Source organism: Engystomops pustulosus, chromosome 3 (assembly GCF_040894005.1).
Source record: "Engystomops pustulosus chromosome 3, aEngPut4.maternal, whole genome shotgun sequence".
NCBI classification, from domain to species: domain Eukaryota; kingdom Metazoa; phylum Chordata; class Amphibia; order Anura; family Leptodactylidae; genus Engystomops; species Engystomops pustulosus.
Window position 1 is genome coordinate 189,833,047 of NC_092413.1, and position 23,368 is coordinate 189,856,414.

Consider the following 23,368-nt stretch of genomic DNA (forward strand, 5'->3'; position numbering starts at 1 on the left):
GGCGAAAGCTCGCCTGGCAGCGGAGCGCCAGCTCCATGCCAAGAACCAACTAACATAGTTTTAACTGCAGCACCTTTAATCTACTACTAGTTCACTGCCTCCATACATCGTCCCCTTATCAAACGAGCTGTGTCAGGCAGAATTTTGGATTGTTTTCATGGCTTCCATGTTAACTTTGTCGCCACCCTGCTGTGTAATCCACAAAATATACTGGCAAACTTTTATCATGTACCGATATTATTTGAGCGCTTCTTGCTCACCTCCTTTGGTTCCTCTCTGCTACCCATTGGTTTGAAGCCTGAGTCCATTTAGGGTATGTCGCCATGCCACTCTCTAGCCTTCCGCTGCTGCCGCTGCCTCTGCATGCCGTCCCCTATAGTGTCAGGGTCAATTATTGGATGTTTTAGATGCTATCTAGCTTCATTCTGTCACTCTGTCATGGCCATGCTGTTGCCCATAATTTTGGCATAATGGTGCATTTAAGCAGCCTCAGAGGCATCCATGCATGCTGCCCCTGCTGTTTCCTGTCCATTTCCGTGGTGTTTCCATCCTTTTCTGAGGTTCCCAGGTGTTTGGCCAAGCTTCCCTGTGCAGAGCCTTGGTCCCCTTGAAAAATGCTCGAGTCTCCCATTGACTTCAATGGGGCTCGTTACTCGAAACGAGCACTCGAGCATCGGGAAAAGTTTGTCTCGAATAACGAGTACCCGAGCATTTTAGTGCTCGCTCATCTCTAGTGACAAGTCATAGTTTATATGGTTGAAAAAAGACACTTGTCCATCAAGTTCAACCAAGGAAGGGAAGGAATTGGATGAGGAAGAGATTTAAGGGAACTAATTCTATACAACATAATCATCAATATTATTTAGGTGTAAAAAGGCATCTAGACCCTTCTTGAAGCTCTCTGCTGCCCTGCTGTGACCAGCGCCAGAGGCAGGCTATTCCACAGATTGACAGTTATCAAAGTATAAAATCCATGTCGCTTCTGGTGATTAAACCTTGTTTTCTCCAGACGGAGACAGTGCCCCCTCGTCTTTTGATTTGATTTAATCTGAAACAACTTACCACCATATTTTTTTCCCCTCTTAGTCGTCTTTTTTACAGACTAAGGCTAAATTCACACTGCCGTGAGCCCTCCGCACCGTAGCACGGCAGGCACATGGCAGCGCGGGGAGAGGAGGAGGTGAGCGCAGCTCCCCCCGCCCCTCTCCGTAGGAATTAATGGCGCACGGCGCCGTAATACGGGGAAAGATAGGACATGTCCTATCTTTCCCCGGGCTACGGAGCGGTACGGTGCCGCACGTGTGCTGAACCGTGCCGCTCCCGTACAGGGCCGTGAGCCCATAGAAGTGTATGGGGGACGTATATCGGCCGTATATACGTCGGCCGTATATATGTCCCCCATACTGTAGTTTGAATGTAGCCTAAATAAATCTAGTTGTTTTAATCTTTCCTCATAACTAAGACCCTCCATACCCCCTATCATTTTTGTGGCTCTTCATTGAACCCTCTCCAGCTTCAGGGCATCCATTTTATGGACCAGAGCCCAGAACTGGACAGCATATTCCAGGTGAGGCCAAACCAATGCCGTGTACAGTGGTAATATTACATCCCTATCCCGAGAGTCCATACCACTTTTGATACTTGACAAGATCCTACTGGCTTTAGAGGCAGCTGATTGACATTGCATGCTGTTATTTAATCTATGATCTACTAGTCACCCAGGTCCTTCTTAACAAGGGACTCTCCCAGATTTACTCCCCCAAGGACATATTTGCCTTTGGATTATTAGCCCCAAATTATTTGCTGGAAGTGGACAGCCCCTTTCATAAAGTAATGAACATTTGTGAAAATCCACCCTATGGGGAGATGTGATGAGGTAGGTATATTGGGCTTTTTACTGTTATTTGTGTTCTCCATAATCCACAATCAGAGGCATAACTTGAGACTGCCAGGCCCCAATGCCAATTCTTTACAGTTCCATCCAACTATAATGTATAAGCAGTCTCCGGGTTACAGGATAGGTTTGTTTAGGTTTGTTCTTAAGTTGAATTTGTATGTAAGTCGAAACTGTATATTTTATAATCGTAGCTCCAGACAATTTTTTTTTTTTTTGCCCCAATGACAATTGGAATTTCAAAATGTTTTGCTGTAATGGGACCAAGGATTATCAATAAAACTTCATTACAGACACCTTACAGGGGATCATTGCAGCCTGGGTCTATAGTAACATTCAGAGACTTCATAGTGGACATAGAGGTCCCTCAGTAACTAGGGGTCGTCTGTAATTTGGGGACCGCTTGTATATATAACACCCCTGTCTGCAAATGAATTACACTGGAAAATGCGGAAAACACGATACTGGAAATTAGTTGCTTTTGTATCTATGAACTCATAAAACCCATAATGACAAAGGTTACATTTACAATTGCCTCAGCCCAGCAATAAAACTCACTGTTCCCATAACATCATGACGTTGTCCGCGTTTCTTAAAGGAAAAGAAAGAAGATATGAACTATAAACAGGTCCATCTCTGCCGATTCATGAGATATCATAAGTATCCCCTAAGAGCTGGACTATTGTGTCATTCTATAAGTCACATATTAACAGAGTGAACTTCCTCTATCAGATCATAAAGATGAAGAAACGAAAGTCAGACAACCGAACCGAAGAAAATCATCTGTCACTGATAGAGGTATGGACATTACTACTGACACGTTATACATTCTACTTAGCACAGGGGGTTACACGCCCCCTTTTGCTTGATTTGTTACACCGTATTCCACAGATTATGTACAATATTCCACATAAATAGAGATGAGCAAATCGAATTGGATGATCGGGAATACAATCAGAATTTCATGAAAAATTTGATTCCACAAGTACCTGAATTTCTTGGTTATACCAAAGTAATTTTGTGTTACCAAAGTTAAGAGAGACCGGCAGGAGGCCTTTCCGGCACAGCTTGCTGCTTTGTAGAGATAGCACCAAAATTTCAGCACAAATTTTAAGACTAGGAAGTTCTCAAAAAGCAGGTCCTGGACTGTGCCCTTGGCGGATGTCTACGAGTGGGAGAACCAGGTTTCACCAGCCACCCCTCTTCATTCCCAAGTCAGGACTCCAGGAGGGTGGCAACTTTTTTAAGAGCAAAATTTTGCAGGAAGTTTTGGGCCATGTAGGGAATTATCCTAATGAAACCAAAAGGCTCAGGTGGTTCCATAGTCGTTCTATGCTGTAGCTTCACATGCTGTTACAAATAGCAGAGCAGGTCTCCCCTCCACCTGCACATCCTTCAGCTGCTTGATTACACATGCAGAGGAATGAGGGAGAGACATGTTCTGCTCATTGTAACAGCATGTGAAGCTGAAGCATAGACGGGCTATGGAAACACCCCCTAGAGCCCTTCAGGTCACAGTGCCAGGATCTATGAGAAAGTGTGCCTGATTTATCAGACTGGATTTTGATGGTATTTCCTTTAATAAAGATTTCCTTTAATGGTTAATTCACTGAGCAGTTAGTCACCATTGAAGAGACTGGTAAATGATAGTCATGTTGCTCCTTGTGGTTATGTATGTCAAGGTTTCTATACTGTACCATAAATGAACTTGAGATCTGAACTATTTTGGGTGTAATGCCGATACAATTACACAGTAAAACAATTAATTTTCTCTTTAAGATCGTGACAATGAAGCTAAAAACAGCCGGCCACAAGATCAAAGCAAATCATCATTCACGAATAAAGGTAAGAACTTACCACAGATTCTTAAAGGGGTTTTCCCACAAAGGCAAGTTAGGCCGTATCCACGGGATAGAGTCTAAACTGCTGATCAGTGGAAACGAGGGGTGCAACCGACCCCTCGCCACTCCTCAGTGGCTCGGCGATCTTCGTCAGCTTCATAGAGATTGGTGGAGCAGAAAGCTCATGTTCGGACGTCTGCTCCATTACTCTGAGGAGCGGCGAGGGGTCGGTCGGCACTCAGACCCCCACTGATCACTAAGTTAGGCCCTATCCCGTGGATCTTGCCTTTGTGAGAAAACCCCTTTAATAAACTCTATTTAGTGTGAAGTGTTTTCCTGGTTTAATGATAATAATATATAGTTTTATCTGTCCTTAATCAAAGTAATATGACACCAGTGACATTTATTTCTAATATATTTTTTATATGGTCTTTTATCTCTAAGCCTTCCAGCACCATGATGAAGACCTCAAACAGAAGAGGATCAGTAATCATTCTGGTAAGTCAACTTGCTGCCTTCTAGCTTTCTTTCATTCTGTCTTACTGCCTTCTTTTGCCGTTCTTGCTTCTTACCAAAATTTATAGAATATCTTTACACTTTTTCAGCTTTTAAGTGATCTTACAATTAGGGTCAGCTCCAGGTTTCAGTAGGCCCCTGGGCGATAGAGCCTCAGTGGGCCCCTTTGCAGTGAACTCATGTGGCGGCATTAAAAATTCAGAAACTAAAACAGTCTCCTGTTCCCTAGTGTATAATACCAAACAGCACCCTCATGGTTATTTTATATAAAGCCCCCTAATGGTTATTTTATATACAGCCCCCTCATGGTTATTGTATATAAAGTCCCCTCATGGTTATTTTATATGGAGCCCCCTGATGGTTATTTTATATAATGCCCCCCTCACCCCTATGGGCTCCTTATGCACAGCCTTATGTGGGCCCCCTCAGCAGCTCTGGGCCCCGGAATTAGCCCGGATTTTCCCAGTGCTAGCGCCGGCCCTGCTTACAATCAATGCAATGTGAAAAAATAATATTTCATCACATTTGCATTTGCAAGATCATTTGCTCAAGAATATTCACCTCAATCAGGTGTTTGTAAATATGTTGCTATCAGCTTTGTGTGTGGCAATTTTATTCCAATTTTCCATGGAAAAAATTTCTGCATAGTAAATACATGGTTAGCAAAATGGGGGAATGTTTACCCCACAATACAGGTTGTGGCCAACATACTAAATGTATATATGTAAGAGAACATATAAACAATTAACAAGCACTTTCTATCTGGTATGATGAATATCCACCACATTCTGGACTATTATATGTGGAATAATAAAAAAAGGGAATTTTCTCTTTTAGATCATGAAAATGAAGTTAAGAAAGCCAGGCTACAAATGCAAAGCAAATCCTCATTCAATAATGAAGGTACCGTATGCACATTACTAAGGATGGGAAAATCCCTTAGGAGAAGCCGAAATATGTTAATATTCATTTGTACCACTTCCAATTAGTCCTTAGCTTTAGTTATTATAATATTTTGGAAAACTGAAAATGACTGAATTTGTAAATAATAAACAAACAAGCTTTTTATTTAAAAAAAAGTTCTTAAGGGACTTGGTTATACACCAATTTCCAGGACAATTAAAGCCACATTGGTTTGTATAATTTAGATTTGGATCTGAATTAAGTTCTACAAAAAAAAAATAAAAAATCGGCATAGCTTCAGTGAATTACCGGTAAATGTTTAATTATTATTAATGAATAATTATTAATAAGGTGCACATGTCAGGTCTTTTCACAACTATCCCTCACCTCCCTTAGCCTTATCCTGGATACAAGCTGGATTGGGTAATTAACACCATGCAGGGTTGGATCCATTTTACACTAGAGTTGTTTCATCAGAACCAAGAATTCTCTCCAGAACTACAAAAGGTTATATGACCAATAAGTTCATATCCCAGTTATGGAATTATGGGCCATCCCAGCTAGATTCCAAATACATTGCTGGGCATCAGGGATAATAAGGCACCCGGGTCTCACTCTATTTTGAAGGCCTCGGATTAGGGGATATGCAGAACTCTTAATGGGAGCATAGAAAGTGTGTCTCTCAAAAGACACTAGAGATCCAGTCAGGTTTGATGGCAACTGAACCATTGTCCTATGACCTCCAATTTCCCATTGAGAAGTTAGAACTCATCCAAAGCTGTAGGAGCTGATCCAGGCAGGAGGCATTACTGGAACCATCTAGGTATGGGGGGAAGGTTTCTACTCCACCAATAAAAACAAATCAGCCCCTTGGTCATTGTTCTTGTCCTGGGGGATTATTGCAATATAAGATCACATCAAGGAGGCAAGAATAATCTGAAAGTGTCATATTATCCCATTACAGACCGAGCCGGTTGCAGAAATGACCATGCTTGACAGGGCTCCATTTCACTGAGACGAGTGAAAGGGGACGGTCAGCTGTTCAGGGCTGTGGGCGAGTGTTGTGCAATACCGGAGGTTGTGTGGACAACTCTATCTCACTTCCTGTGCTCCCCAGACCCTGTGTGGTCTGAAGGTGTTTGTGAAGTTTAATAGCTAATTCCCATATATCTTAATGGGGTCCAGAATGTCATATCTGGATTTATTCAAATACAATGATTAGTAGTAATTTCATTTCCAGTTATTATCCTTATATTGTCTTTTATATTTAAGGATTTCAGCACCCCGATGATGAGATGACCCCAGAGACGATCATCACACGTAATAGTAAGTCAACTTGTCAACCGCCATATGATATCAGAGATTGTTATATTAACTACATACTAAGAAACCTATGAGCATGTCAGATGATATAATAAGAGCAGAGAAGAAATTAGTATTTTTACTACCAAAAACTTTACGTTGGTCAGTGTCTTTGTAAATAAGTTGCTATCAACTATGTTGCCAGATAGGGCTGACTGGGAACAGAAAAGCGGACAAAGGCTTTGAGCCCTAAAGATGAACCCACCAGATGGTCCTTACCTACTTACTTGAACCACCCTAGGCAGTTGCCAAAAACTGGGTGACAGTCCCTGCTTAACAATAAGTGATGACAACAGACAAGGACAAAAGGCAAATAAATAAGAAGAGTAGTCAGAGCGAGAGAGTCAAAAACCTAGAGGACTACGTAGTACCAAATTAAAAGATTAAGGAATACAAGTCATAGGGTCAGAAGATACCAGATATAAGAGCAAAGACTACACACAAGCTTGGTCAAGCATGAACTATAAATAGCACTGAGGATAAATTCTCAGGATCTTTTACATGATGTCAGAATCCAGGTTCAGATGTGGATAGGATAAGGATTCTTTCCATCATTGCAACTGTTAGGCCCCTTCCACACTAGCGTTGCGTTTCACGTCAGGGTGCAATGCATGAAAAACTGCCGTTTTTGGCTGCGTTTTTGTTCCATTTTTCCTTGGAGTAATTAGCATTTTTGCGTTTTTCACGCGCGTGTTGTTAGCGTTTTTTTTGCGTTTTCGGCGCATTTTTCACGCGCGAGTCAATGGGAGAATCAAGCATTTTTCAAAGGGACCATGGTTTGGGATTAAAATGGGTTATTTAATTGAAAAATAATGTCTTCTGATAAGTTGCAAACATCTGCGATCTATTCTTCACTGTTCCCCGTGTATATTATCTCCCGACAAGTTAGCAGATGTGAAGAACAGTGAAGAATAGAATAAAAACAGTGAACACAGTGAACACAGGATCATTTAAGAGAAAAACACAGTGCAGAACACAGTGAAGAATAGATTACAGATGTTCGGCACATCTGCTTACTTGTCGGGAGATACGCGCGGAACGGTGCGCCCAAAATAGTATGTGAAGAACAATATATATGTGTGTGAAGAACACATTGCAGATGTTTAAATACATCTGCAATGTGTTCTTCACACATATATATTGTTCTTCACATGCTATTTTGGGCGCACCGTTCCGCGCGTATCTCCCGACAAGTAAGCAGATGTGCCGAACATCTGTAATCTATTCTGCACTGTGTTCTGCACTGTGTTTTTCTCTTAAATGATCCTGTGTTCACTGTGTTCACTGTTTTTATTCTATTCTTCACTGTTCTTCATTGTGTTTTTTTAATTAAATGATCGTTCGCGAGCAGGGGAAATACTGTTATTCTGGTCACCTAGCAACCCTTACGTTTAAAACGTATTGCACTCGCATTGCACTTGCAATGATTGCGAGTGCAATGCGTTCTTGATGCATCTCCATAGACTTGAATGGGGCGTGAAAAACGCGCGTGACTCGCAAAAATAGAGCATGCTGCGATTTTGACGCGCGTGCAAACGAACACAAGCACGCACGTGAAAACCAACGCTAATGAAGAAAGAGCCATTGAATACAATGGGACAGAGTGAAATGCAAGTTCTGCGCGTCAAATGCACGCGCAGAACTCGCGCGTAAAAAACGCCAGTGTAGAAGGGGCTTTAGTGAACCAGAAAGGAGACTACAGGGTGTGGTACTTAATTGTTAGGAAGTAACAGTTCAGTATCCAGACAGAACAGAGTAAATCAGTGCCTCCACAGCCACACCTTGTTGACCAAGGATGATGCTGGCACAGATATGACACGATTTGTACATTACAGCCTTTACATTTACTGATATCACATTTATTCAATTTTTTTGTATTCCTGTAGTGTTTTTGTATGTTGAGAAGTATAAAGTTTAAAATTACTATTCAGTGGTGTGATAATGCATAGATTTGCATTGGAAATTTCAATCTTAGATAAAGTAATATATTGTGTTGTAGCCCTCTTCTAAAAGAGAATTGGCCAACTATTTCAAAGTCAGAGAAAATTTCATATGAAATCTGTCCACAAAACCCTGGTCTTTATGTGAATTGTTTAATTAATTGCTGATTTTTTTTGGTTGGGGGGGGGGTAACATTTTTTATTATTTTATAATAAAGGAAATTAGGAATTTTTTAAAAAACAATGGAACATTTTTTATTAATTCCACTAGAGGGAGCTTCAGCAATGTATTGTGTGGATGTACGTGAATTGCAACCAGAAAATACAGAAATATTTAAAAATCTATTTATAAAAGACACATGATTGTAATGTTATTGTGCTGATTTATTCCATTTTAAAAGCTGGAGGAATTCCATATTTGAACAAGTAGAAAGAATTGCTGATTAAGTGCCGCTTAAGCTCAAGGTCAACATATTTGGTCATATATACAATGAACTGTCAGTTCTTTTGTGTCAGTGCCAGTTACTTATATGGCAGGAGATATGAAAGTATTGTATTTATTACAGTCTTATATATTTTTACCTTCTTCAGGTCAATATCAGGGGAAAGATATAGAAACTGAAAAGCACAATGGTGAGTGGCTATTAACTGCTACATATCTGGGGTTCACAAACTTTAAGAGGTCACAGATACATTTTTATGCTTTCAATATTTCCCTTGGAAGCACAGCACAGCCAGTTACTGTCGCTTAAAGGGGTATATAATCATTAAGGTTACAGCCTCTAGTAGAGGTGCAGAAGCTTGTTGGTTTCTATCACATTGTATCCTGTGCTTGAATAAAAGATCAGTAGAACAACTGCAGAATTTTTTTATGCAGGATATACATAAGTGATCAGCCCCCAGACCCAACTTCTGTTCCGGCTTTGGAATTCCATTTTATAATGAGAATTCTAAACATTTTAAAATATTTCAATTTAATTTTGATAAATGTAAAGTAATTAACCCAGGTTCCATAATCATACAGTATTAAGACATTTTATTCAACTAAAAGGAAGACATCAAAAACCATGTAGAAGTTACCAGTAGAGATGAGCAAGTTGGGTCTGAACCAAATCAGTCCAAACTGTGAGGTTCTGGAAGCTGGGACTATCGTCTTTGAGTCCTTGCCTTGCCTTGGTCATGGCAGAGTTTCTAAAAAGACCTGGCAGACTCTCAAAAAGTTAGGGTTCCAGAAAACCAGCCATGGCTTCCTGGTTCATCCTAGTAGTGGAGAACAAGAGCTGCGGTTCTCAGAAAGCCTCCGCCAGACAACACCCTTTCTGGCATTTTGGCTGGAGGTCCTCTATGCAAGTTAGCAGTACAGGAGGGCAGTTACTTTCTGAGAGCCAAGGTACCAGGCCATGCTAGAAAGGGCTTTGGGAAGATAAATAAGTCTTCCACTACCTCTTGGTCATGCCACAGATCCCAGGAATCGCCCTATTATTGCCGTTAAGTCTATTCTCTGGGTATTCCATTTCTATCACCAAGTCCACGGATCCTGAGCATGGACTGGTGAGAGAAATGGGACAAGTTTGTGATTCCGTGGTGAGACAGAGAGGGTGTGGAAACCCTATCCGACCTACTGAAACCTTTTCTGGGAATAACTACCCTCCTGGACGAGGACAAGATCAAGGTCATGAAGGAAATCTTCATGAAAGATGTCGGTCTCGAGAATTTGCTACGACACAGAGCGAAGAAATTCGGATTCAAATTTTTCAGAAAATTCTGATCAAATTCCACTTTTTCATTTGATTCGCTCATCTCTAATCTACAAGTAAACTAAGCAGAACTACTCGCTGTCAATCAGGAGCTGCAAAGCAAATACAAAATTAGAATGTATAAGAAGTCATACAACTTGTGATCCCAATGAAATATTAAAAATCTATAAAACCCTTGTGAAGCTACATCATAGATGTATTCAATTTTGGGTGCCATATTGTAAAAAAGATATAGGAGGACAGTGGAGGGTTCAAAAGTGCCATCTAGATGGTTGAATGGACCTTTTTAATGTCTTTCTTGCGTTCATCTTGATAATTCCTACTTGGATACTAGTTGGGCATGCTATGATGCTATGATATCATATGGTACATATTCGCTTGGGTTTAACACATTATCCCTGGTATCCTGTTATAAGATGTTTTGTAAAGCGCTACGGAATTTCATGGCGCTATATAAATAAAGATTATTATTACAGAATTATTTTGTCCACTTTATGGAGGAACGGTACATGAAATCTAGTCCGGTTTAACTTGTGACCGACTCTGTGATCTGGTCTCACACATAAATATAGGGGTCAAACCTCTCAATACGCCTGACCGGGTGGGAAGCTGGGAGTGGTGCATATGAATGAGTTGGGGGGGGTGCATAAATTAGCCTTCGGAGGAGCCCGGAGGCACTCGTTGGACGATACCCTGAGCGCCTCCGCCTCATTTCAATAGTTCTAAAAGTTTATTTTCTCCATACCACGGGGGCCCTGGAGGAAGCGCAAAGCGGCTTCATAGAGAGCATAAGGTACCGAGGGTAGCATATGGGACAGTCTACCACCGAGAAAATGGTGATGGATGTCTTTTAATTGAGTCTAAAAAGATGAATTTACATGAATTTTAATGGATGGGAATTATCTAGTTAGGGATAGAGTTATTTTAATTACCCCAGGCCAATTTATCCCCCTCAACTGAAATTTAGTTAGTTATGTAGTCTCTTGGCTATCGCTTGGCTCTGAGGTCATGGCAAGTATAGAAATGTAAATATATCCAAATCCACTTACCTATCTCTAGTCTGCTCCGATATTCTGCTCAATCAGTTTCTATATTTATAACACGTGTAAAGAACAGGAATGAAATGTTTCCACCTTTTAAACCCACATTATTCCTTATTATTAGATTTCTACTGAATTTCTTTCAAGCAGGAGACACCAGATGAATAAGGCATTGACAAATCTCTGTAATATAGTCTTATTATTATGTCACGTGAATAAAGACTGGGAGCACATCAAGGCAATGACTGCCTGGTTGTATTATAGGGTGTAAGTAATGTCCCTACATCTTCTTATCCTTAGTACACATCGAGAGAGAGGAAAGAAAAGCACACGACATACAGAAAACAGCTGGAAATAACGGCTTCATTTTCAGTAAGAGATTAATGTAAAAATATCTATAAAACTATATATATGTGTAAAATGTAAACGTTTAGTTGAATAGATTATTTCTTAAAAATTGTTTTTTCTAAATCCTTTTTTTGTGTCTTACGAATGACACCAGATCACAGTATATGTCACCATACAGGATATCACCAGCAACAAGACTTTGGACCATGTTACATGTACACTAGTATTATATAGACATTTTACAAATCGTTTACTAGTTTCTGACATTTTTGTAGATATTTGTGCTCACGGTATGTTGGTTTTATGGTATTATTTTTTTTAGGACTATTCAGACACTGGAGAGTGTGTTATATTTTAAGGAGTATTCTCACCTGGACATTCACATTAGTTTAATTCATCTGCCATATATATACATTTCTTCAATTGGATGTTATTGAAAAAAAATTACATGTAGCCATGTTTTCCCTTAGAACTGTCCTTGGATACAACCACCCAGTGCCCTGGCAGTGGAGGCCAGACATATGCTATTCAGTCCTGCCTGAGAATCTGGGTTCAGCGTTCATTACAACAGGACGGCTGTCAGACAATCAGTGACTCCCGGAGATTTCATATGCAAAAACTATTGGCTTCTTTGTGCAATGATTGCAGCAACGGAGATCGTATCCAAGGAAAAAAATCTTGCTTCTAAGGGAAAACATGGCTAGTTGTGGCAAATTATCTTAACACAGGTACATGTCTTTTAATAACATCCAATTGAAGAAATGACAGGTGAATCAAATTAAATATCAATGCCCAGATGAGAATACCTCTTTAATGTGTATGGTGGTGAACAGTAGTTAGACCACAGAAGGGGGGCACTGTATTGCCATGTTGTCACACTGTTAGTTAATGCTACAAATTTTTCATTGTGTGTGGAACTTTGTACAACATATTGATGATTTTACTAAAGACAGGGGGGGGGCAACATGTGGCAACAAGTTATAACAAGACCGTCCATCCACAGTAAAGCCGGCAATACAGATCAGTGTTATATGGATTTATACTTTAGCTCCCAAGGCCCGTTTGAAGCCTGTACAAAAACCTATAAATCAGCTACATCATACACAGAAGCCACCAATTAGATATGTAAAACATGCTCAAAATTTTTTTGTCAACATTTGTCAACCTATAGTACAATACCAATTCATTTTAATACGTAATACGGTTACGTACAAGACAAGTTCCATAGGTTTGTTCTTAAGTTGAATTTGTCGGACCTGGTATATTTTGTAAGTGGAACTTGCAAGTATTTTTTCATCCCTGTAACAACAGAATCTTTATAATTTTGGGAACAAGGATCAACAATTAAACTTCATTGCAGACTCATTTGATAACTCTTAGGTTGACCATTGCAGCCTCGGGTTAAAGTTCAGCAAATTACTAATATACAGAGAACTTCACCAGAGGTCACAATGGGCAAAGAGGTCTGTCTGTAACTAGAAGTCATCTGTAAGTCAGGGACTGCCTGTATTAGAAAAATAAGCTGCTATAAAGAAAATCTACCATCAAAACCCATCATGATAAACTAGGGACACTTACTTATAGATCCAGGCACCGTGATCTTCTAATATTTGTTATCCACGGCCTCCTTCCTTCTAAGTCAAACTTTTAAAATTATGCTAATGAGCCTGAGTGACTCTGGTGCGTGTTTCTAGAGCCCCTCAGTGCTGCAATGTCACAGGCTGTAACAATGAGCACAACATGTTACCATCCCCCTTCCCACCCCTCCTCCCAGCAGGTTAAGGGGAGACCTGCTCTGCTCCTTGTGACATCCAGTGAGAAGACATCACTGAGGGGCTCTGATAAGGAACACTAGAGCTCCTGAGATTCATTAGCATACTTTTGAAAGTTTATTTTAAAAGGAATTAAAATATAAGATCATCACAGTCACGGTGCCTGGATCTGTGATAAAGTGCCCCTGGTTTATCATGATGGATATTTTTTTCTTTGAGCTTATACTGTACCTCCATGTTTTTTGCTTCATTATTTTACTTCATGTTTAGCTTTTTACTAGTATTAATAAGCACCTTTTCTCCTGCAGCTTACCCCTGGGATAAATCTAGTCTGAAATCTTTACAGATAGATTTAGAGATGTTTAAACATTTGGATGAATATGCAGCAAAGGTAATTATTGCCTCAGTTTTAATTGTCTGTTAGGGCATATGGGGCGCAGTAGCAACAAATAAAATGGGGGCCTCTTTTAGTCCTGGTCGATACCTGCATTTACACTATGGAGGGTGGCAACCAGTTTAAAAGTGGTGGCGCTATTACACTGCGACCCTTTAGATGCCATAGTCAAAATTGACCACAACATCTACAGTAAGTGGTTAAAGGGAACCTGTCATCAAAAATTGTGCTAATAAACCACTTCCAGTATGTTGTCAAGCAGATGACACATGGTCCAGCTTCTAGGTCAGTGGTGGCGAACCTATGGCACGGGTGCCAGAAGTGGCACTCGGAGCCATTTCTGTGGGCACTCAAGTTCACCAAGTATGACCAAATCCACCAAATCTAGGTGATGTTTCTTCTATGGCCTGGTGTGGTGCCACCATCCAGAAAATCAACTTTGAAGTAAGATGCAAATTGTTTTTATGAAGTCAAAGAGGTGGAGAGTTTAAGACTGAAGTTAAACTTTCCCTGCCCTAGAACACCCCCTTCACTGTAATTGGTGGTCCTGCATCTAGGAAAGTCATTGATCTGATCTCCTGAAGTGCATGAGGAGATGTTTAAAAGCAGGGAGAACTTGACTTCGGTGTTAAACTCTTCGCCTTCCTGACTTTATACATCCAACTTACATCTAACTTCAGAGCTGATTTTCTGGATGATACCATTACACTGAGGCATGAGAGAAACATGATCTAGACATGTTTAGGATGTTTAGTATATGACAATATACTGGTAGTGGTTTATTAGGCCCCTTTCTGATGACAGGTTCCCTTTAGCAATCAGTAGCTGTCCTCCAGCAAGAGTTGTCTAACACTGTATAACACAGCTCTCTCCTTACATCATTAGCATTTGCATTAAGCCATTAATCTGCAGAAACAACCTCATTGTAAATAATATGGGAATATGGCTTAACACTATGCACACAGCAGGGTAGCTCATCTGTATTTCCTATATATGTTTTCTGACCTAAAGTTTTTTTTAATTATATTAGTTGCCAGCTAATAAATCTCTGGATCATTTAACAAATCTCCTAATCCATAAGGCCCATACAGACTTGGAGAAAGTTCGGGCTATCTGGATATGGATCTGCCATCATATAGGTAAGTAAATAATGGTACAAATAACAATATAAAGTGTCAGGTGACACAAATCATCATATCTAAGGAATGTTACATTGAAGAATTAAAGCTGATCATTTTTTTTTTTGGAGAAAGAATTATCAGTCGCTGACTGCTCCACCAGAACGGAGATGTCAGGGTTGGGAGGGAAAGTGAATGTATGGGGTCAGGTGGGTACTTTACCTATTCATACTGGGAGAAGGTAGGAATGATATATAGGTGTGAGGCTTATATATTAGATATAGAGATGTGCGGACCTGAACTTCCCATTCAGATTCCGGAGCATATGCATAATAACGCTCTTAGCACCTAGCTATGGCTGTGATTGGTCAGGGGTGTCCCCTTGGTCAATCATAGCCATGGCTGGTAGCTAGGGGCATTCATTTGCCGAATTGGCTGTTAGCCAGCCAATCCGGCATTATGGTTGGGTTACATGGGATGCACCCGAACCTGAACAGGAAGTTCAGGTCCGCTCATCTCTAAGTATTATCTTCCCACATTTATAGGGCTAGACTGGAGCTATAAGAGGTGATTGCAGTAACAAACCAAATATAAGTTATTGTAATAATTCTCGACACCAAGTAGTCTATTATCCCACACATCTTTTTAGTTTAGTTTTGCTTTTGTTTTTTTTGTGTGATTTTTATGATTCACCTTGTTATCACTTTGTGATGGGGGCATTTTCTGTTTCCAGTTTCGATAATGAAGATGTTTTTTACCTGAAAGCATTAATATTCTAAAATTCTATTCATTTCCCCCTAGAATATGACATAGAAGGCCTAAAAGATGTAGCCAAGAGATCATCCAATCCTGAAGAAGTTCTGAGAAGCGGGAAAGGAGTTTGTGCTGGATACTCCGGTCTGTTTCAGGATTTGTGCAGGTGATTTATTATATGTACTAGTGCATGTGCTTTACATGGTAATATAAGAAATAGGCTGCATTCACACAGCCATATGGGGGACACATATATACGGCCGACATATATATGCCCCCGGCAATGGGCGCATGGCACCTTTCGGGAGCGGTACGGTGACACATTTAGATTCTGCAGGTGGAGTATTACTTCAGACGACCCCTTTATTGGGTTCTATAGTACCTAGAACTATTCTTTAGGTATTCTTTAGGCGAGTTACATTACCAAAACTAAAGACAGGTAGGAAAGACAAAGTTGGAAATGTGAGCTGCAGATAAAAATCCAATTCCCGTCTATTGTTTAAGTGTATGTATCTAAAGCCTGATGCAATTGAAAGAGCAAACGCTTATCTTTAACATGATACCAAAAAGTTCTATAGAGTCCAAAATATATTGGCACTCAAAGGCATTCATATCAGGTAAAACATGAGTCTTTTCAGCTCATTTGAATTCAGAGACGATTTATTATAGGTAAATGGAGGAGATTGTGCATAAAAGAGTGGATGAAAGACGGATATTTACCGTGATTCCCTACCCGTGGGGAGTAGTATTTTAGGGTCTGTTTAAACGGCTTACTAAATCTGCTGTAATGTTTCCAGTAGTAGGAGATAAATGCATTAGTGTTTTATAAAGTGCCATTTTTTGTGCAGCCGTGCAGGCATAAAATGTGAATCTGTCAATGGCTACGGAAAGGGGGCAGGATACAGAGTGGGACAGAAGATACCCGGTGAGTCCAATCATGCATGGAACATGGTTTACCTGGACAAGCGCTGGCATCTGCTGGACAGTACATGGGGAGCCGGCCACACTGGCTCAGATAGAAGCAAGTTCACATTTGAGTGAGTATTTGAGTTGTATTGTACTCTCCATTTCTGACATCACAAATAGTTACAGTTTTATCTTAACTCCCTGTTATGTTGTAATGTTATGGGCTGGTCAAATAAAGATAACATATAGAATGCAGTAAAAACAAATCAGAGCTGTCTCTTTCCCATTCCAATCCACACATATTTTTGTTATCTATTAGTATTAGTTTTCTACTATCCCAATATTGTTATTACCACTATTAAAACCCTAAAATACTGCCCAGTCTGAGCAGAAGCATAGCTAGGGGTTAAGCATAGGATGGGAGGGGGGGGGCACCCAAGTGAGCACCGAGTTTCTCCTAGAAAATTGAAGTAACTAATTGAAAGTGCTAGCGTTATGCAAGTATATGCGACTATTTTAGGGCTTTTACGCCAGTTTTGTGTCATATAAGTCCTGATAAATACTTCCCTTCCTGTCCATTCCGTCTGACCGGTGGCTCTGACTTCTACTAGTGGCATCATGGATTTGGCGCAGCACCACTTTTAAAAAGCAGCAGATCAGTCTCCTGTATAAATATATACCAACACCCCCTTTGTAAAGTAGTACAGCACCCATTTTAGTAGAGAAGCCAAGTATCCACCTTAATAAAGTAGCCCAGCATGCACTTTAGTAAAATAACCCAACATTCCCCCTTAGCAAAGTAGCTTAGAATCCTGCTTTAAAAAGAAGCCCAGGGTTCCCCTTAGTAAAGTAGCCAAGCGCCCCCCTTAGTGTAGTAGCCCAGCACCCCCTTAGTGTAGTAGCCCAGCACCCCCTTAGTGTAATATCCCAGCATCCCCCTTAGTGTAGTAGCCTAGCACCCCCTTAGTGTAGTAGCCCAGCACCCCCTTAGCGTAGTAGCCCACCACAGCCTTAGTGTAGTAGCCCACCACCCCCTTTAGTAAAGTAGCCAAACATTCCCCCTTAGTAAAGTAGCCTAGCTTCCTGCTTAGTAAAATAGCACAGCACCCCCCCTTAGTAAAGTAGCCCAGTATCCCCCTTAGTAAAGTAGCCCATCACACCACTTAGTAAAGTATCCCCCTTTAGTAAAATAGCCCAACATTCCCCCTTAGTAAAGTAGCCCATAAACCCCATTAGTAAAGTATTCCAGCACCCCTCTTAGTAAAGAAGCCCAGCATCCCCCTTAATAAAGTAGCCCAACACACCACTTAGTAAAATAGCCCGCATCCCCTCTCTGCAGCACCCCCCCCCCCTTAGTATAAAAAACTACCCTTTAAAGCACAGCCCATTGTGTTCCAGTGCTCCGGCAGCTTCCTCTGTCTGCAGCCCCCAGCTGCTCCTTAGTATGACACAGGCCATGCCAACAATGTCATTATTAGATAAAATATCATTAAAAATCCAAATCCCCTTTAAAACCATTCCATGATGTAAAAAAAGCTCCATACTAACTTATCCCCAAAAAATTATCCGAAAAAAATGCAAAAAAAACTGCTCATACTAAATGACCTTAACAAGTTGGCAATGTAAAATCCTATTAATTTTGCACTACTTCATTGAATAACCTTAGAAAACAATATATATATATGAGGAAATATATTTTTTGGAATCATAACATCAAAGGTAACATAACATGCTCTGTAATTTGTGACATTCAGTAAACGGCAAACAAAATGCAAAATGAAAAAATAATCTGCCATAATTGGTGTTTTTTTTCATCCTCTCAAGAAAGCGTTTATAACAATAATTATTCTTTACGTAGCGCACACAGATTAAGCAGCGCTGCACAGAACTTGCCAAATCAGTCCCTGTCCCCATGGGGCTCGCAATCTAATCAACCTACCAGTATGTTTTGGAGTGTGGGAGGAAACCAGTGGACCCGGAGGAAACCCACGCAAACACGGAGAGAACATACAAACTCTTTGCAGATGTTGATCCTGGGACTTGAACCCAGAACCCCAGCGCTGCAAGGCTGTAATGCTAACCACTAAGTTTATTAAATTCAGTCTATAGTTTATAGTATCCCCAAAAGTACAACTAGTTTTTCTAAAAGCAGGCCCTCATACAGCCACATATATGGAAAAATAAAAAGGTTATGGCTTTTATGGATATGGGACACAGCTGTGACCAATAACCGATGTAGTCACTGACATCTGAGCTAGCCAAACTTCTGTGCCCAGCTGATCAGTGTAGGGGCTAGGTGTTACCCCCACTTTCTATAGATATGGTACTCACTTTATTATTTTTAATATCATTTTCTTATTCTCTACTCCTCAGGTACAATGAATTTTATTTTTTGACCCATCCTGCTCTCTTCATTGGAGACCACTTCCCAGATAAAGCAGAATGCCAGTTATTACAGCCAATGATGTCACAAAAACAATTTGAAGAACTTGTGTTTCGCGGAGGAAACTTCTATAACTATGGTCTGTTATCTGTGCAGCCAGAAACAGGAACTATACATTCAGGTAAGTAGATTTAGTGACCAGTGCAAAGAAGAGAAGCTTATTCCAGGGAAGATGGGGCCACACTGTACAATATTGTACTACCAATGATAGCAATGCTGCCCAATATACCCAATATGCCCAATATGCCCAATATGGCCAGTGGTTCAGAAGTCACCAATACAAGATCTTCCATATGTTCACCTCTGTGCATTCAAGGATTCTTTGACCATCTATGACAGTGATAGTGAACCTTTTAGAGACATAGGGGCATATTTATCAGGACCTCTGAGCACCGCCAGTGGCGCAGAGGCCCAGAAATAATCGCAAATGCTAGCTTATTACTAGCTTTTGCGATTATTTTCCCCAATCCGCCACCTTCACGCCAGCGGGGGACGCGGCCGGACAGGAGTGGGCCGGCGCGGGGCGTTACTGTCCCCGCGCCTGCGCACTCGCTGCTGCCGGCGACTTTTCATATGTGAAAAGTCGACGGCTGCGTTTTTTTCTACGCCAGGCCCTGCCTGGCGTAGGATAGATGCTGCGCTGCTGGCAGCCCGATACATCAAGAGGCAGATGCCTCTTGATGTATCGGGTTGCGAATTTGCAGCGGCGGGGCGTATGATAAATATCCCCCAAAGTGCTCAAACTACAACCAAAATCCACTTATTTACCGTGAAGTGCCAACATGGAATTTTAAGCAGTAACTTTTTTCTACCTGTTCTTCCCCATCTTTCAATTGTATTGACCACCTGTGGGCACCAATGCAGTTGAAAGCAGGAGAGCAGATTATCATTGTAGCTTCTCTCTAAGGCCACTCTGTACAGTAAGAAAGGTGAGTCCGGCAGGAGGATCTCCAAAGATAATGCACTTCTTTCAACACCTTCTCAACTTTCCGCAGTGAACTATGTCCTGGGGCTATGCCATAGGTTCGCCACCACTGATCTAGGATATGGTTTTCCTAGTTATTCTGAAATATCCTCCTTGTCAATGATTTTGTTTTTATATTTTATTTTGCTCTTGTCCCTTCATTTTACATGTCTACAAGTCTCTTAGACTACTCTATAGTATGTCCACTGTATTTGGGTAGATTGAGATACTCTCTCTTCTCAAAACTTTTCCATCTAAGAACAGAGGTAGTATATAAGACTACAAAAAGCAGAGTGTTCATTTGGTAGTATAAGACACACCCCTTGCTTTCTATTGGTCTATTATTGAGCAAGGAAGGAAATGTACCCTGTTTCCCCTAAAATAAGACATCTCCGAAAATAAGACCTAGTACAATATTGTTCAGGCTTAGAAATATAAGGCCTTCCCTGAAAATAAGACCTAGCGGCAGTCATTGAAGCATTGAAGTAAAGTGCTTTTACTAAACATGAGAGATTGGAGAGTTATAAGGATGTTAGAGAAGTTGATTTTTTGTTCAATCATAAATGTAAATTCTTGTTCATGGAAAAATAAGACATCCTCTGAAAATAAGACCTAGTGCCTCTTTAGGAGCAAAAATTAATATAAGACACTGTCTTATTTTAGGGGAAACAGGGTAGTAATTGGAGGAACCATGGGAGAAGATGAGAAGATCAAAAGGGAGGACACCTTGACCCTACATTATGAATTTATTATAAGAATTTTATTCTCATTTAATGGAATAGAAAGCCATTGTGGAGAGCAACTCTGGACAACCTTAGACAACAATATTATGAGACTGCAAGGGAAATTTGTAGAGGTCAACATAAAACCTTAATTGTCCAGTTCACCAGCAAAAAAAGAGGGTTGTCCTGAAAAGATTTAGCTAAGGATTCCTTTAAACATCTTAAAATGAATAAGTTGCAGAAGTCTCGACCATTTATTGAATCAGATTCTAGACTAGATCATTAAATTTATAGCTTAGACGAGAGACACAAATATTCAGACCCCAGGTTAGACACCTCCTGATATCTGATGCTCCCCCCTCTCTTCTGCCCCAGGAACTGCCACACAATGGGCACTGATGGCAGCTAGTGTCGGTGTTTGTTCCCAAATGCACAGCTCATAGTGACAGCTCATATCACCACATTAAAGTCCTCCTGTACAAAATGGGATGTTTTAACCATCTAAACATCTTCATGCAAGCACCAATGGGAGAATAAGTCCATAATCTAGCATTTAACAAAACATACATATATAACATCAAATAGATAAAGAACTACTTTATTTCCCCCCATAGACAACCTATAATATACTTGTGTGATTGAGATCTTATGGTTTAATAATGATATACTTTACTATTCTATGTTTTACTATATTGTAGAATTAATTTTTTTTTATCCTCAACTATATATACCAAACGTTTTAGGGCAAATTGAATTATTTTATTCTGTTTTTCTTTCAGAAAATGGATCAGTTTCTATAGTCGTTGAGAGTCGACAAAATATAGAATTCACCTTTGATGTTAATGGAGTAAAGAGTGGAATAATGAAATTGCTTAACTGTGGGATGGCGCTTGATGTTTACCTTCAGGAGCCTGGAGAACATGAGCTGCTCATCTACGCCATGGAGCCAGGTTCTACAAAGAATTATACTGGGGTTTTGACCTACAAAATAATTTGCACAGCTGTAGACAATACTGTGAAAATCCCCAAATGCCTCCACAATCCTGTTGGTCCAAGTTGGCTGACGGAAGAGGAGGGACTTGTGGAACCATCACACCCTGAACCAGTCATTGCTACAACGGATGGACGCTGCACCATCAGCTTTACAACAACCAGAAACTTAAACTTTTCGTGTAGTTTAGTCTCTGATGACATAGAAATGACATCAGATATGGAGAATAGACACGTCTTCATAAGCCACATAGAGGACAAAGTAGAGATGAAGGTTCAACTGCCACGCAAAGGAACATATGTTCTGAAGATTTACATCCAACCAGAAGGAAGTAAAAGTTCTTCATACAGCTACCTATGTAACTATCTCATCATATGTGACAACCCCTATACAAATTGGCATAAATTTCCTATGAAATATAATCCATGGGGCAAAAACTGTGATCTAGTCCAACCTCTAGAAGGCGTTCTTCCAAGAAACACTGATGTCCCCTTTCAGCTTCAGATTCCTGATGTGACTAAAGTTTTTATTGAAGGGGCAAAACGTGTTCCTCTGACATATTCAGGCAGTGGTTACTGGCAAGGGACCTGCAATACAGGTGATAGGAAAGAACTTTTTGTCATGATCCAGTCTAATGATCCTAATACAGACGGTCCCCTACTTAAGGACACCCGACTTACAGACAACCCATAGTTACAGACAGACCCCTCTGCCCACTGTGACCTCTGATGAAGCTCTCTGGATGTTACTATAGTCCCAGACTGCAATGATCAGCTGTAAGGTGTCTGTAATGAAGCTTTATTGATAATTCTTGGTCCAATTACACCAAAAATTTTGAAACTCCAATTGTCACTGGGGCAAAAGAAAAAAAATTGTCTAGAACTTCCATTATAAAATATACAGTTTCGACTTACATACAAATTCAACTTAAGAACAAACCTCCAGACCCTATCTTGTATGTAACCCGGGGACTGCCTGTACTTGGCAGTATCTCCTAAAATATGAAATAAGTCATTGAGCTCAAACATTATATACCTAGTCCACAATGTTCTGTTAATTTGAAGCTTTACTTAATACTCAAAGCATTTAATTTATATAAAATGTAATAAAGATTTTTTTAAATTTGTAATTTTTTTTATCTCTATAATTTATACTTTCACATACCACATGAGGTACTTAATATGGTCTTTGCGAATGAGGACTGACATCCATTGGTTCCATCTGCTGTACTTGGGTGACAATAATCTGGGCAGGGCTATCCTCTCCATTATACGACAATGTTGTAAGACCAATGGCATTTTTGGTTATTTTGGCATTTTGGGTCATAAAAACAGATGTAGAAACTTTTTATACCTTTTGAACCATTACTGGATCCACTTTTGTTTTTGTCCTTTTGCCCCATGAAATCAATTTTGACAATTTGTCTTTTGCTTCATTGGAACTAAATGAAAGTTATTTGGTTTTTCTACTTTTCTTTATGAAACAAGTCAAGTATTTCAGTCTCCAAAACATAATGGGGGAATTCCTGAAGCCACTTAGGCCATACTTAACCCCTTAACGACCTGGCCATTTTAGTTTTTCACTTCCATTTTTCACTCCCCACCTTCAAAAATCTATAACTTTTTACATTTTTCCACATAAAAAACTCTGTGATGGCTTATTTTCTGCGTAACAAATTGAACTTCATAGTGATGGTATTTAATT

General features: G+C 40.2%; 2 protein-coding genes across 2 annotated transcripts; both read left to right on the top strand.

The window, feature by feature from the left end:
• The first annotated feature begins 2,575 nt into the window (after positions 1–2,575).
• On the top strand, positions 2,576–15,808 carry LOC140122895 (kyphoscoliosis peptidase-like). Its single transcript, XM_072144137.1, has 10 exons — positions 2,576–2,692; positions 3,674–3,739; positions 4,180–4,233; positions 5,089–5,154; positions 6,427–6,480; positions 9,048–9,089; positions 11,554–11,625; positions 13,682–13,764; positions 14,798–14,906; positions 15,687–15,808. The coding sequence occupies exons 4-10, from the start codon at positions 5,124–5,126 to the stop codon at positions 15,806–15,808; spliced, it is 513 nt and encodes a 170-aa protein (XP_072000238.1). The 5' UTR covers positions 2,576–2,692; positions 3,674–3,739; positions 4,180–4,233; positions 5,089–5,123.
• Positions 15,809–16,483: 675 nt separating this feature from the next.
• LOC140120673 (kyphoscoliosis peptidase-like) lies at positions 16,484–22,311 on the top strand. Its single transcript, XM_072139632.1, has 4 exons — positions 16,484–16,675; positions 18,918–19,108; positions 21,453–22,210; positions 22,263–22,311. Exons 1-4 carry the CDS (start codon positions 16,587–16,589, stop codon positions 22,287–22,289), a joined length of 1,065 nt encoding a protein of 354 aa, XP_071995733.1. The 5' UTR covers positions 16,484–16,586; the 3' UTR covers positions 22,290–22,311.
• Positions 22,312–23,368: the final 1,057 nt, after the last annotated feature.